Source organism: Oryza brachyantha, chromosome 2 (genome assembly GCF_000231095.2).
Source record: "Oryza brachyantha chromosome 2, ObraRS2, whole genome shotgun sequence".
NCBI lineage: Eukaryota > Viridiplantae > Streptophyta > Magnoliopsida > Poales > Poaceae > Oryza > Oryza brachyantha.
The window spans coordinates 21,381,899-21,394,618 of record NC_023164.2 but is presented as its reverse complement, the minus strand read 5'-3'; the positions used below and the strand labels follow the sequence as shown (position 1 = coordinate 21,394,618).

General features: G+C 42.2%; 2 protein-coding genes across 2 annotated transcripts; one reads left to right on the top strand and one right to left on the bottom strand.

The window, feature by feature from the left end:
- Positions 1-2,704: 2,704 nt before the first annotated feature.
- LOC102722089 (chaperone protein DnaJ) lies at positions 2,705-5,571 on the top strand. The gene is made up of 6 exons (XM_006647654.3): positions 2,705-3,010; positions 4,439-4,516; positions 4,594-4,669; positions 4,761-4,834; positions 4,913-4,983; positions 5,283-5,571. The coding sequence occupies exons 1-6, from the start codon at positions 2,978-2,980 to the stop codon at positions 5,314-5,316; spliced, it is 366 nt and encodes a 121-aa protein (XP_006647717.3). The 5' UTR covers positions 2,705-2,977; the 3' UTR covers positions 5,317-5,571.
- A 2,880-nt stretch (positions 5,572-8,451) lies between these two features.
- Positions 8,452-10,430, bottom strand: LOC102721807. The gene is made up of 3 exons (XM_006647653.2): positions 9,290-10,430; positions 9,144-9,191; positions 8,452-9,063 (listed from the first exon to the last, which is right to left on the bottom strand). The coding sequence occupies exon 1, from the start codon at positions 10,323-10,325 to the stop codon at positions 9,738-9,740; it is 588 nt and encodes a 195-aa protein (XP_006647716.1). The 5' UTR covers positions 10,326-10,430; the 3' UTR covers positions 8,452-9,063; positions 9,144-9,191; positions 9,290-9,737.
- Between the last annotated feature and the right edge of the window lie 2,290 nt (positions 10,431-12,720).

The window sequence follows — 12,720 nt, the reverse complement described above, 5'->3', positions numbered from 1 at the left end:
CATGATGATATTGTTCAAAAATTCAAACTCAAATTCACATAGTTTTTTACAATTATCATCGATAATTACGTTACCTTCGAGAAGCGGTTTCAGTAGGCTTTATAGTAAATAAATGAAACATACGCTCTACTTGCTTGACTCTCTCAGAGCAAGTATAGTAGTGGGCTATAAGCTGGCTAAATGCTTATGTAGAGAAGAGAGGGGAGGAGAGAGAGGAGTAGTAGGTTATAATCTTATAGCCAACTTAGACACAACAACCAAAAGATTACGTGAGAGACATATGGGTCCTGCATTAATGATAAAAAGCTAACTGCTATATGAGTGACATAAGAGAAGACTACAAGAAGACTTATGACTTATAGTCAGCTTGTTGACTATACTGTTAGCCTTGCTCTCACCCATGCTCACGTCTTACCACGCATTCTAGCCTACAAATTGAAAGACACTGGGATGTGGTAGATGTGTCGGGCTGGAGACAGTCAGAAAATATCGTTGTTTTATTATTTCTTACGAAAACAGTTGAAAATTTCATATTTATGAGTTTAAGCATTTAGTTGATACCTATACCATGTCATCATTTAAAAAAACTAAATTTTAACAACAAACATAATTAAAAAAGATATTATTGTATTAGTTTTTTTTATAGATGATATATGTACTGTTGGAAATTTTCTACACTGTCTATGTCTGTTGTGAGTCAGCCCCGTATGTTGGCTGAAGTTAAGCATAAACAAAATGGCTTATTAATAGCTAAAAATAATTTGTGAGTAAAATGTTTACACCTTAATCTTCATTTATGTTTATAAGCCAAATTTTAAATTTTTAGCCTTAAATTTAGAGTTTATTTGGAGTGTCTTTTATCTTAGTTTATTTTTTTGTCTTAACTTTTGGATCGCTTATATATAAAAGTTGCATTAATAAATTATTTTTCGTTTGTAAATATGTCGGTTGTCTTTTTCCTTCAGAAAACTAAAAGATGACTATATATATGTGTTTTCTTAGTAATCTAAATGTGACGACTGAAAAATAAATTATGATTAAATTCTCAAAAATAATTATAAATGCAAACTATAACTCGTAAATATGAACATAAGCAGAAAAATATGGGTTAAGTCTTTTCTACACGAAAGAAAACGTTATCCTAGAAATGATAGTAAATCATATAACCGGACAAGATTCAAACCCAAGATCAGTGACTCAATGGGAGAGATATACAAGGAGAGGGATATACGAGGAGGATGATAATGCATGGCGGTAGACAGAGGCAAGGGCGGTTGTAGGTGGTGGAGGAGGAGGAATGCGGTTGACAAATGGTGTAGCGCTCACGATAGGATAGAGGGTGTGGTGGAGGAAGTGGGTCCCACTTATAGGTCGGGGTGAAAACGGTCATGAAAACTCTCGATATATTGTCTATCGTTTCTAAAAATTACCGTCCGCAGGAAACGTAAATGGTTTGATGGAAACAATAGACAAAAATGATAATAATATGGAAATGGTATTGAAAATGATTTTGCTATTTACCAACCGTTTGTTGGTAAACGCTATTATTTCGGTAATTACCGTTTAGGAATATGAAAAAATATTGTTTTTCGCACAGCGGACGCCTAACCGCAAAACCCAACTGGTCAACTATGATTACTCATCCCACAAGGTGCAAGGGACTAGTCCACAAGCTCGCTAGCACAACTTAAATATATTGTTTTCTATCCATACACTTTTCTACTTATAAACTTTTCTAACAGTGGATCTCATTTTATTGTGTTTTATGGACCTACCTATCACTTTAATATCGTTGAATTCTCGAACTTTTTATCAATTTAATATACATGTAGTTTATTTTCTAAAATGAATTATTGGTTTGGAGTCCTCTACTGTTACCGGCATGTTTTTGCTCGATAATACTGTTTTCAATATACTGATATTTCCGAACCGTTCTTATTCCTGGCTTGCCATTTTGATTTCGTTCGTGAAAATAATATGTATGTAAAAATGGTTTGCCTGTTTACGTATCCAACCGTCTCAATCCCTACTTCTAGGTGATCAATATTTTCAAAAATATTCTTTTACCGCCACAGCAACAAAACCAAAAATCAATGGTGCCGGGGCCCACATTTAAACTGTTTTTGAAAGAGAGAGATTTGTTTTACGTGGTTTAAGGACGTTGTTAGAACTCAACGATAAGTGAGAGACTAAAAATTGACCGACCTTTTCAACTTAGCTAGGAATAAGATACTCCGAATTACTGTACATGCTCTAGATTTTAGTGGCAAACTGACAACTATTGCCCCTGTTTTATAAAGAATACATTTTTACGCTGTTTATATTTAACATTTAACCATTCCTCTTATTAAAAAATAAAATTAATATTTTTTATTATTATTAAGTCAATTTTTTAAAAATAAAACTAATGAACAAACGTTAAACACGTAAATCTACCGACGCAGTCAAATTTGGACGGAGGTGGTACTATGTAAATCTCTCGCGTAATTTGTGCGCAGAAACGCAGAGGACTTGACCCTCCGTTCGGCCCACGAAAAACTTCCTGCAACCAGGCCCATTGGACGGTTGCCCACGGAGCCCCATTCTTCCGGTGGCGGGACGAGGCGACGCCGCGATGCGCAGCGCTTCCGGTGACGCCAAAGGACAGGTGTCCGGGTCGGATACACGTCATCTCCTCGCCCTATTATCCATTCACATGGGGGCGAAAACTAGGAAAAAGAAAAGAACACAGGAACAAAAAAAGAAAATTAAGGGAGGGAAGAAAAGGAACTCCCTCCGGCTCCTCCGATCCCACCCACCCCGGTCTCGCTCTCGCCTCCTCACCGCCGATCGATTCGTTCCTCGGCTTCCTCCTCCCGGATCCACGAAGCCAAGCCAAAGCCAAGCACGGGAGCCGCGCGCCCCTCCACCGCTCGGAAGGAAAACAAGGCGACCGCGAAGAGAGGAATCAGCTCGGGGTGATGAATTGTTACGCTGTATGGACGGAGCAAGCGAGAAGCCTCCCCACAAGGTAAGCGCCCCCCCCCCCCCCCCGCGGTTCCGGTTGTATTATCCCGTCAATTTCCGCGGAAGGGATGACGGGAGCGTTTGAGCTTCAGTTCGTGCGTCTATGGCTGGATTTGGTTCTGCGGCGGCGTTGTCTAGAAGAAACGAGAGCTGTGCTGCGGCTGCGCGAACCAGTCGGTTCTATTATTGGAGGGGCTGATGGCTATCGGGCGTGCACCATGGCCAGGAAAAAGGCGGATAGGCCCTTCCAATAATTTGTTGGTTGGTTCTGGGCCGAACCCCTTTTTTTTTTCAGGAGCGTTTTGATACTGTGATGGCTACAAATAGTACTGCACTGCGGCTAGAGTAGCATTGCTTTGCCGGCGGTCTCACTAGTGGAGATCATATGATTGTTTGGCTGGTGGCCAAATTTAGTCAAGCTCAACTGTGGCGAGTGGCCTAGTTCCATATTTGTAGCTTTCGGCTAATCTTCCTGCACAACATTGGCGCAAATGCTTGTAGGTTCTGCACAAGATCAACTTTTGCCCTACGTTTCTTGACTGGTGAATTCAGCCTTTGAGTTCAAACCTCCCATTGAGGGGTTGAGACTGGACTCCTTACTCTGTAGGCTCAATCTGTGTCACCGTTGTATTGTAACGGTCTATCGGGTCTCATTGTATTGTAATTTTATAGGAAATAGGTTTCCTGTTTCCTTTTAAGAATTTGGTTGTTTAACTCAACTTTGCACTCATTTGCATTAAAATTCTGATCAATGCATTGGTGGTGTTATATTTTGTGTATACTAACTTGGTTGTCTTGATGTCCTTTATATCATTTAACGCAAATTCTATGAATTCTACAAAGTAGGTTTCAACGATCGTGTTGCTTTGTCTGAATTACTCCTCTCAGAAAATGCTATCTACTCATGACTAGGAATTTTTGTTCAAAAATTCCTATATGAAAATTATTTTAATAGAATGTGGCCTTGTGGGGGTTGAAACTTAAAAGGATGTGAAACAATCAAACAAGTTATTACTCAGAATGCAATTGAGTGTATCTTTATTAGAGGACCTCGAAGTTGCTAGGCTATTTAATCCTATATCATTGGTCCTATTTACCTGCCAGCTGTATGCCTCTATAACATATGATAATTCATTGTGTTATTATATGGTTTGTAGCACTCTCTGTTGATATGCAATTCACCTGTGCTATGCACGCGCCGTGCTGGCACTTACTCCTAAAATGTTGTGCCTATCTAAAATTCATCCACTTTATGGACTATCATATGGGCACGTTTTAACATGCCTAGTGCATCATCTATATACCAATGATGTGGAATACTATGGCATTCATATTCTGAAAAGTGTCCATAATCATTATACTATTTTTTGCACATGTACACTTGGTTATTTTTTCAATATGTCTTATTTTTTATATTCATTTGGAACGGCAGGACTATTACAAAGTTCTGGAGGTTGATTACGATGCATCTGACGACAATATCAAATTGAGTTATAGAAGATTAGCTTTGGTATGCTGTTATTGGACATTTTTTCGGTGTGCACATAAATATAAATTGGCTCGGTGTAACTGGTAATTCATCTACAGAAGTGGCATCCAGATAAGCATAAGGGGGATAATGATGTCACAGCTAAATTTCAGGAGATCAATGAAGCCTACACAGGTTATTTCCACTCTTGACTGTTTAGACACAGATGATCTTATTACCCTCTGCTTTCTATATATAAATATGGTAACATCTTATTTTTTTTCAGTTCTAAGTGATCCGGCTAAGCGTCTTGAATATGACCTTTCTGGCTGTTACGAGTTAAATCGATATACTTTGCGTGTAAGGTTTTCTTCTATAATTGGCCTTCCACGTTGCACGCTCTGTGATGACTTTTGCCAGTTTTTTCCTCAATTTTAGGAGTACCTTACAAGATTTAAGGGTATGATACTTACCTGCAATGGCCTCGGCATAGACCATTCTTCAAAATGGTAAAGACATTTCATTTGAGCTTGATGATTACCTCCTCCGTTCCATATTATAAGATGTTTTGCCCCTACATATATTCATAAATGGATCGATGTATATGTTTTATAAATGTGTATAGATTCATTAGCATCCATATGAATATAGAAAATGCCAAAACATCTTATAATGTGAAACGGAGGTAGTAATTTGTTTCTAATATTGTCAATACTTCATGTCATGATTCCTGTTAGTAGTGTGAACACTGAAAAGTTCCGTTTATAGCTGATGTTGCTGTCGATGTATTTGTGGTTTCATTTTCCAGGGCCCGACATTTGAGGGAATTGGAGCCTCATTGATCTACAGGTACATATATTTGTCCATTAGCTGTTTTTTTAACACAACCATGGATACGACAGGGTATGTGTCTGTTCTTTGTAACACAACAATGTATTCTGTCGTATACCAGTGTAATTTTGCTGCAAAGAATGCATGCACTCAATTTCCAGACGTATTTTGGCTTCTCACAAAAAATGAGCTATATGGTTTGTGCCGTTGTGGTGATTAACTTCTCACAAATACAAATTAAACCTATCCTTTCTCATGAAACATGGCTTAACAGAAGTAGATGACAGTCTCTTTTCTGATTAAATATAACCTCCCATATTTTGTACATGTAGTCCACGCACTAATATATATAGGCCGCGTTTGGCAAGGCTATAAGTTAACTTTTCTCTATCGTTTTTCATGCGCACGCTTCCCGAACTGCTAACGGTGTATTTTTTAAAAAATTTTCTATAGGAAAGTTGTTTTAAAAAAATTGTATTAATCTATTTTATTTTTTAATAGTTAATAATTAATTAATTATGTACTAATCTATTACTATATTTTTCGCGCTGGATAATCCCCATCTCCACCGAACGCAGCCATAGTAGTAGAATAAGAGAGCTCCAGTGCTATCACAGATCTGTGGTGATGTTTATGCTGAGATATAGGGTGCTCAGTCCAGATCATGCTAGTTTCACTTTGTGTTGGTATCTCAAAAATCTCTATCCAAGTACCATATATTATCAAGTGGCCAAGGACAGGAGGAAATTTTATGTAAATTTCGATCCTGTAGCCACCCTTTTTAGGGGTATGCCATTTATTCAAACAACGGTACAACACAGCATCCTGCAGTACAATTATTTTGTAGTAGCAGAACATGGTTGGTGTGATTATAGACTGGTCACACGGAAGGTGGAATCACTCAGTCTCTAGTGCTCCTGGTACCTCCGTTTCACAGTCACAGTATAAGACTTTTTTAGTATTGTATAGATTTATATTATGCTAATAAATCTATATACATATATAAATAATATATATTAATCAATAAATGAATCTAGTCATAGTTTAAACTTCTTAGAGGGAATACTTTCTTTTCTCTGTAGCTATACTTGTTTGTCATCAGTGGCAGAAGGAAACTAGAAAGGGATGCATATTTTTCTTCCAAACTGTAAGCAGTTCAGGTCGTTCCTGGGCCTCCTGGCAAGTCCGCCGTGCTAAACTCTGCAATCATCCTGCGTCTCATGAAAAAGGAACGGCAATCATGAAGCGGTTCCTTTGTGATTTAAAAGGTCTGGCCATGATCTTCAATTCCTTGACCTGTAAAGCGTGTTAGCGTGTGACGCCGGTGTTTATGCCGTACCAGCTTTTGTCTCCCAGCTGAAATAATCAAACATAAATCGCACTGTTCTACTAGTGAGCAACGTTACCTGCTCCACGCTTGGCCCATGGCTTGTAGGGCCTCGATATCGAGTGGAAATGGACGGCTGATAGGATCGGACGGTGCCCGTGGGCTTTTACCGTACTACAGCACTGGATGAGCAAGGCAACATCATGCTGGTGTCAGAAAGGAATTGTCCATGCTACTCCTACCTAGCTTAAGGCCTCGTTTAGTTCTCAAATTTTTTTTTAAAAAATATCACAATAAATCTTTGAACATCTAAATAAAACATTAAACATAGATAAAACAAAAAACTAATTGCACAGTTACGAAAGAAATTTTGAATTGCACAGTTACGAAAGAAATTTTGAGACGAATCTTTTGAGCCTAATTGGTACATGATTAGCTATAAGTGCTACAGTAACCAGTGCTAATGACAGATTAATTAGGCTAAAAAATTTGTCCTCGTGGTTTTCAGTTTAGCCGTGAAATTCGTTTTTTCATTCGTATCTGAAAACCCCTTTCGACGTCCGGTTAAATATTTAACATGACAATTCGAAAACAATTTTTTAGCACACGGGTGTATGTACACCTGTTGCTTGCATGCCATCTAAATAGTCATAAACAATTATAAAAATTTTTAACAAGATAGTTAATATGAGTTATATCACTCCAACATGCAAGTTTAAATTCAACTTCTATAAGTTGTAACAAAAATAACAAAAACAATTATAAATATGTGAATACTTAGTTTTAGTTTTGTTTGTTTTTTCTATAACTTGTAGAAGTTGAATTTAAACTTGCATGTTTGTGGAGTGATATAAATCATATAAATCTATTTTATCAAATTTTTTATTTATATGACATGAAAGCACACAGGTATAGGTACACCCGTATGCTTAAAAAATGTTTCCTGTGACACTTTTTCTAAAAATTTTTTTTAAACTAAACGGCCCCTAAACGTGTTTGCACAAATGTGTGTTTCTCCTCTCTACGGGAGGGAGGGTGAGGTAATTGAATGCCTGCTCATGCATGCAGTGCATTGCGTGGACAAAAGCTGCATCGGTCCATTTTGCTTGCAGGGACGCTGGACCAGGCGCCCGGCTGCGGTCAGTGGGCACTCGATGCATCTACAGTGGAGCGCGGACACTTACTCCTTACCTCGGCCGCGCAATTATGTCCCAAAACATCACATCGAATTTTTAGACACCTAAATAAAGCATTAAACATAGATGAACCAAAAACTAACAGTTGTAAAAGAAATTTTGAGACGAATCTTTGATTCGTCTCGCGGTTTCTAGACTAGTCGTAAAATTCTTTTTTTATTCGTGTCCGAAAACCCCTTCCGACGTCCGGTCAAACATTTGATGTGATGTTTTTATAAAAAAATTTTGACAACTAAACACCACCTTAATGTCGCTGAGACAATCATGGCCCTCGTACCTGATTATCGAAAGAAAAAAAAACTACCTTCGTCCCATTCCAGAATTTAATCATTTATAGATTGCTAGTAGTTTATTTAGCAGGAGAGTTAAAGAAGAAAGAAGAGCTATAGTGCTAATTATTAATGAGGAATAAATAAAGGTAGAATAGTTGGTGGAGGATACGGAGGATATAGCATATTTGTACATAAAAAATACTTTTTGAAAATAATTTATATATAAATGTTCTTAGCGATCTAAATAATAATACTGAAAAATAAACTATGATAAAAAAACTCAAAATCAACTCTAAAATTAAAGTTAAAAAATTAAATTTTAGCTTATAAGCAAGAAAATATAGGTTGATAATGAAAATGTCTTGAATAAAAAGTAATTTATAAGACAATTAGTGCTGTAAAGAGATAAAATTTTAAGTTCTGGGACGGAGGGAGTAATTAATATGGCAGAGCAGAAGCCACACGCGCTGTTTCGGTTGCTGGTGCTGTTTCAGTGTCGCGCGCTAGAGAAAACATCAGTTTCACCGAAACAAGACGCGGCCGCACCGACCATGCGACGCGCCCTCCCCTGCAGCACTGCCACTTCAAGGCTGGAAGGGTGCACAACGCAAAGGCACAGAAGGAAACGACGCGGCCTCGGCCCAAGCGGGCCGCAAGGATCCAAGCACGCCTGAGATGACGGGGCGCCTACCGATCGGGACGAGGGCGTGGCCGCCGGCCGCGTCGATCTTCCAGAGGGTTCCCAATCTCGGACGCTTGCCGCCTCTGCACTCTGCAGGCAGGCAGCCAGCCCTGCCTCGCGTCGCGTCGCAGGCGAGACGAGCGTGTGCGAGTGTGTCGCACGAGCGGGGCTACTGATTGCTGAACAGCTACCAACAGTAACACGCCCACTGCGGCGATGGCGCCCGAGCAGAGCGTCGCCAATCTTTTTCCCCCCGAGAGATTCCACGGACAAAGCTTGGGCTGTTGGTCAATGATTACCGCATCAGTACCAACAGTGATCTCGATTTAGACGGGGAATTTTTGAGGCGTCGATGGTCTACCGCTTTTGCTCCCAGATCGGTAGCGCAGCACGACAAACCGAACTAGTCCTGCATAAATTGAACGAATGAATGAAGTGATCAGCCTCACGCTAACGCTGCTAGTTCTTTCAAGATAATCTTACTAGTGCGCTCAGTACAATACTAACACCAGTGTCTGCGGGCAAGCATGGGAGCGATGGGCCCACCTGGCAGTCGGGGTTTCCACCGTTGTTCCGATCTTGTGGCACTACGCAAACGAAAGATGCAAGAAAAACAACGCGCAGTCTACAAATTCCGTCAATGTCAAAAAAGGAGGAGAATTTCCCGTGCAGATCAAATCGGCGACCTTAAAATTCCTGATGGTTACAAACTAGTACTACAACACGAAGAGAACAAGTGAACAACACCAGTGGTATATGCACACATTACGCCCAAATCACAGCTTTTGGAGTTTGGTCTAATTTAATCAGAAGATTAGCACGCGAGCCACAAAAAAGGGAAAAAAAGGGAAAAATCTCCTGTAATCCCCCGTCTAGTTAATTAATTAATTTAATCATCTAGTAAAGCGCAACACACATCCCTACGGATCGCTTTTCCCGGCCATGCCGAGCTATCTCACCCTCGCTCCGGTATGCTCACCGACGATCTCCGGTGCCGGAATGCCTTGAGCGGGCTCGGGAAATGCCACCCCCACCGCGCCTTCGCCGCCGCCGCCGCCGCTTTGGCCTCCACGACCGTCGCGGACACCGAGCTCGACCTCGCGAGCCCCAGCCCCTCCTCCTCCTCCTCGTCCTCCGCCGCAGCAACCCCATCCCTGGCCGCGGCCTTCCAGAACGGCGGCCACCCCCACACCCTCGCCTTCCGCCTCCCCCCGACAGCGCCGGCAGCGGCTGACGCGGTGGAGGCCGCTCCGAGGGAGGAGGACGCGGCGACGGAGCGTGACCGCGCAATCCGGTGCTCCCGCTCGATGAGGGTGTGGACCCGGCCGACCGCGTCGCCGGACGCCGACGACGAGGAGGAAGGGGACGCGCACGTGCACGGGCACGGCCGCACGTGCGCACAGTTGGGGCAGAGGCGGAGGAGCCTGTCGCGGAGGCAGTGCGGGCACACCCCGCCACCGGATCTGGCCACCGGGTGCTTCCGGCACCGCCACTCGTCGCCGCCGCCGACCGCCACGGCGACCGCTGCCTTCTCGGCCTTCATCCCCTCAACTCCGTGCGGTTTGGTTGCCCTGTCTCCCTCTCTTAACTCCTCCTCGCCGCGGTTCTCAGAGGAGAGAGCGGAGGCGTTACCGGCGTCGCTGTAGAGCGGAATGGAATAGAGCGAACGAGAAGTCCATAAAACGAAGGCGCCACCGGGGAGGTTAACGGCTTGTGAGTTTCGCGGGCACACCAAACGGACACCTACTTCTCGGTTATTCACGATTGTGCCATCGCCCACCGGTAGATCTGGCGGCTAGCTGCGTAACCGGAAGATCTTATGCGGCTACTCGCTGTACTTCTCCCAACCGTGTAGAGTGGAAGGCGAACGAGGGTCGCTGGCCGCAGAGAATCCTGGACCTGGGGCTGGGGGAAGTGAAAGATAAGGCTGCCGGCGCACGTGCGGGGGTGGGAATGAGGCGTGTCGGGGTCAGTTACATGGGCCCCGCATGTCGGTCTTTTAGGACGGGACCGATGCTGTTTGTTGGTTCCTTTCCCAACTCTTCCGTGCATTTAACATTTTGCTATTTTTATAAATGTTATTTAACATATTTATTATCTGTTATTTATGATATGTGATTCCTGGTGATAAATATACTATTATTATTTTAAAGGATGGTAAAAGTTAATTATTCCCAAATCTCCACGCCCAGCGCCCGCGTGCGGCGGAGGGAGGAGTTGCGACGGCTTTTTGCGCGGCGCACGAGCACACACTCGTAGGAGACGAGGTGTCGTGCCCGTCGTACACGGAGGGAGGGTTGCAGCAGCTGCGTCGCGTGGATTCACTAGCGCTAGCGGAGTGCTGCACGTGTGGCTGACGGTCTCCCGTCCCGTGGCGCGGCGTCCGCGCGTCGTTCGCGCCAGCCGTGCAAAGCGTGCACGGCTGTGACGAGCCGCGTACGCCTACGTACGTGCGTGGTTGCGTTTCGACGAGATAGATGTTTCACCACCTCACCGCCTCGTTCATGGAAAGACGAGAAGAGCAACTTGGCGATCGACGACAACGGGTACGGGCACGGACAAAATTTTGGTTAAAGTAGTACAACGACTCGAAAGTGACGGGGTCAATGTAGCCAGGGTTGGGCTGTGTTACGCTAGGGGTTTTCAGAGACATGGTTTAGAATTTTTTAGCTATAATTTATTTATTTTTATTATATATATATATTAATTTAAATTTAAAGTACACGTAACCATCTTAATTTGGTCCAAAGCAAAAAACATGTGAGTGGCATCTTCATGAATTCGTCGTCCGTAGCGACGTGTCATAGCTATAGCAGATGATGTTGGAGGGCATTTGCACGATGCCCTTATGCTTACCCTAGCTACAGCGGCATCACTCGACGTGAGGATATAATTGTCTACCTCGATCACGAGTTAGCTCTCGAGGAAATGGTTCCGCGGGAGGGCATGACAGCCCCATGTTGTTCGGAGGTGGTGCCGTGGTGAGGTATTGGAGGCGGTGTGGACGGGTTAGGACGAGAAGACCCTAAGGTGAGCTGTGACACCAACATCTTGTGGAAGGAGTAGGGAGATAACCTAGTGTCTTAGTGGGGGAGGCACTAATGTGGTATATTTCACGGTATATTTCGCGATTCTGATGTTTCAGATGTTTTCTTGTATTGGATTAAGATATTTCATTGGGTATATTGATGATGTTTCATGGCCAATAAACAAAAGAAAGAACTAGATCTGAAATGATTTTTTGTTTATTTTCCTATACTGTAATGAAAATTTTTTGATGCCCTTTATGTTAAGTCAAAATGTTCCCATGTTTTTTTTCTTTGATGAATAATATATGTTGTTTCGGTGTGATGTTTTAGTTGTGTTTCATCATTTTAATAGGTAGAATATTTCTTCAGCGAATAATGAAGTATTTTTTACATGGGATGAAATTGAGCTGGATTGTTTCTTACAAGATACATGCCCGATTTGTAGTGTGCCCCCAAGGAGGAGGCGGAGGTTGGGTAGACAGGGCTTAAGCACTGGTCTTAGCTATTATAATTCTATTTATATCTTATAAATTGATCATGTAAATTCTAAAAATAGTAAACCACATGCTAAACCAGCCCTAGACGAGATAAGTTACTAGTTCTGCTCCTGCCCCAGGTACAGATCGCGGAAGGTAAGAGTTCCTCTCTCTCGATAAGGGTGTTTATTTGGGGAAAAGAAAATTCTTAAGTGTCACGTCATACGTTTAACTGAATGTCGGAAGGAGTTTTTAACACGAATAAAAAAACAAATTTTACATCTTGCCTAGAAAACCGTGAGACGACTCATTTGAGCCTAATCAATCCATCATTAGCGCTATGGGTTACTGTAGCACTTATGACTAATCATGGACTAATTAGGCTCAAAAGAATCGTCTCAAGATTTCTTCTCTAATTGTACAATTAGTTTTT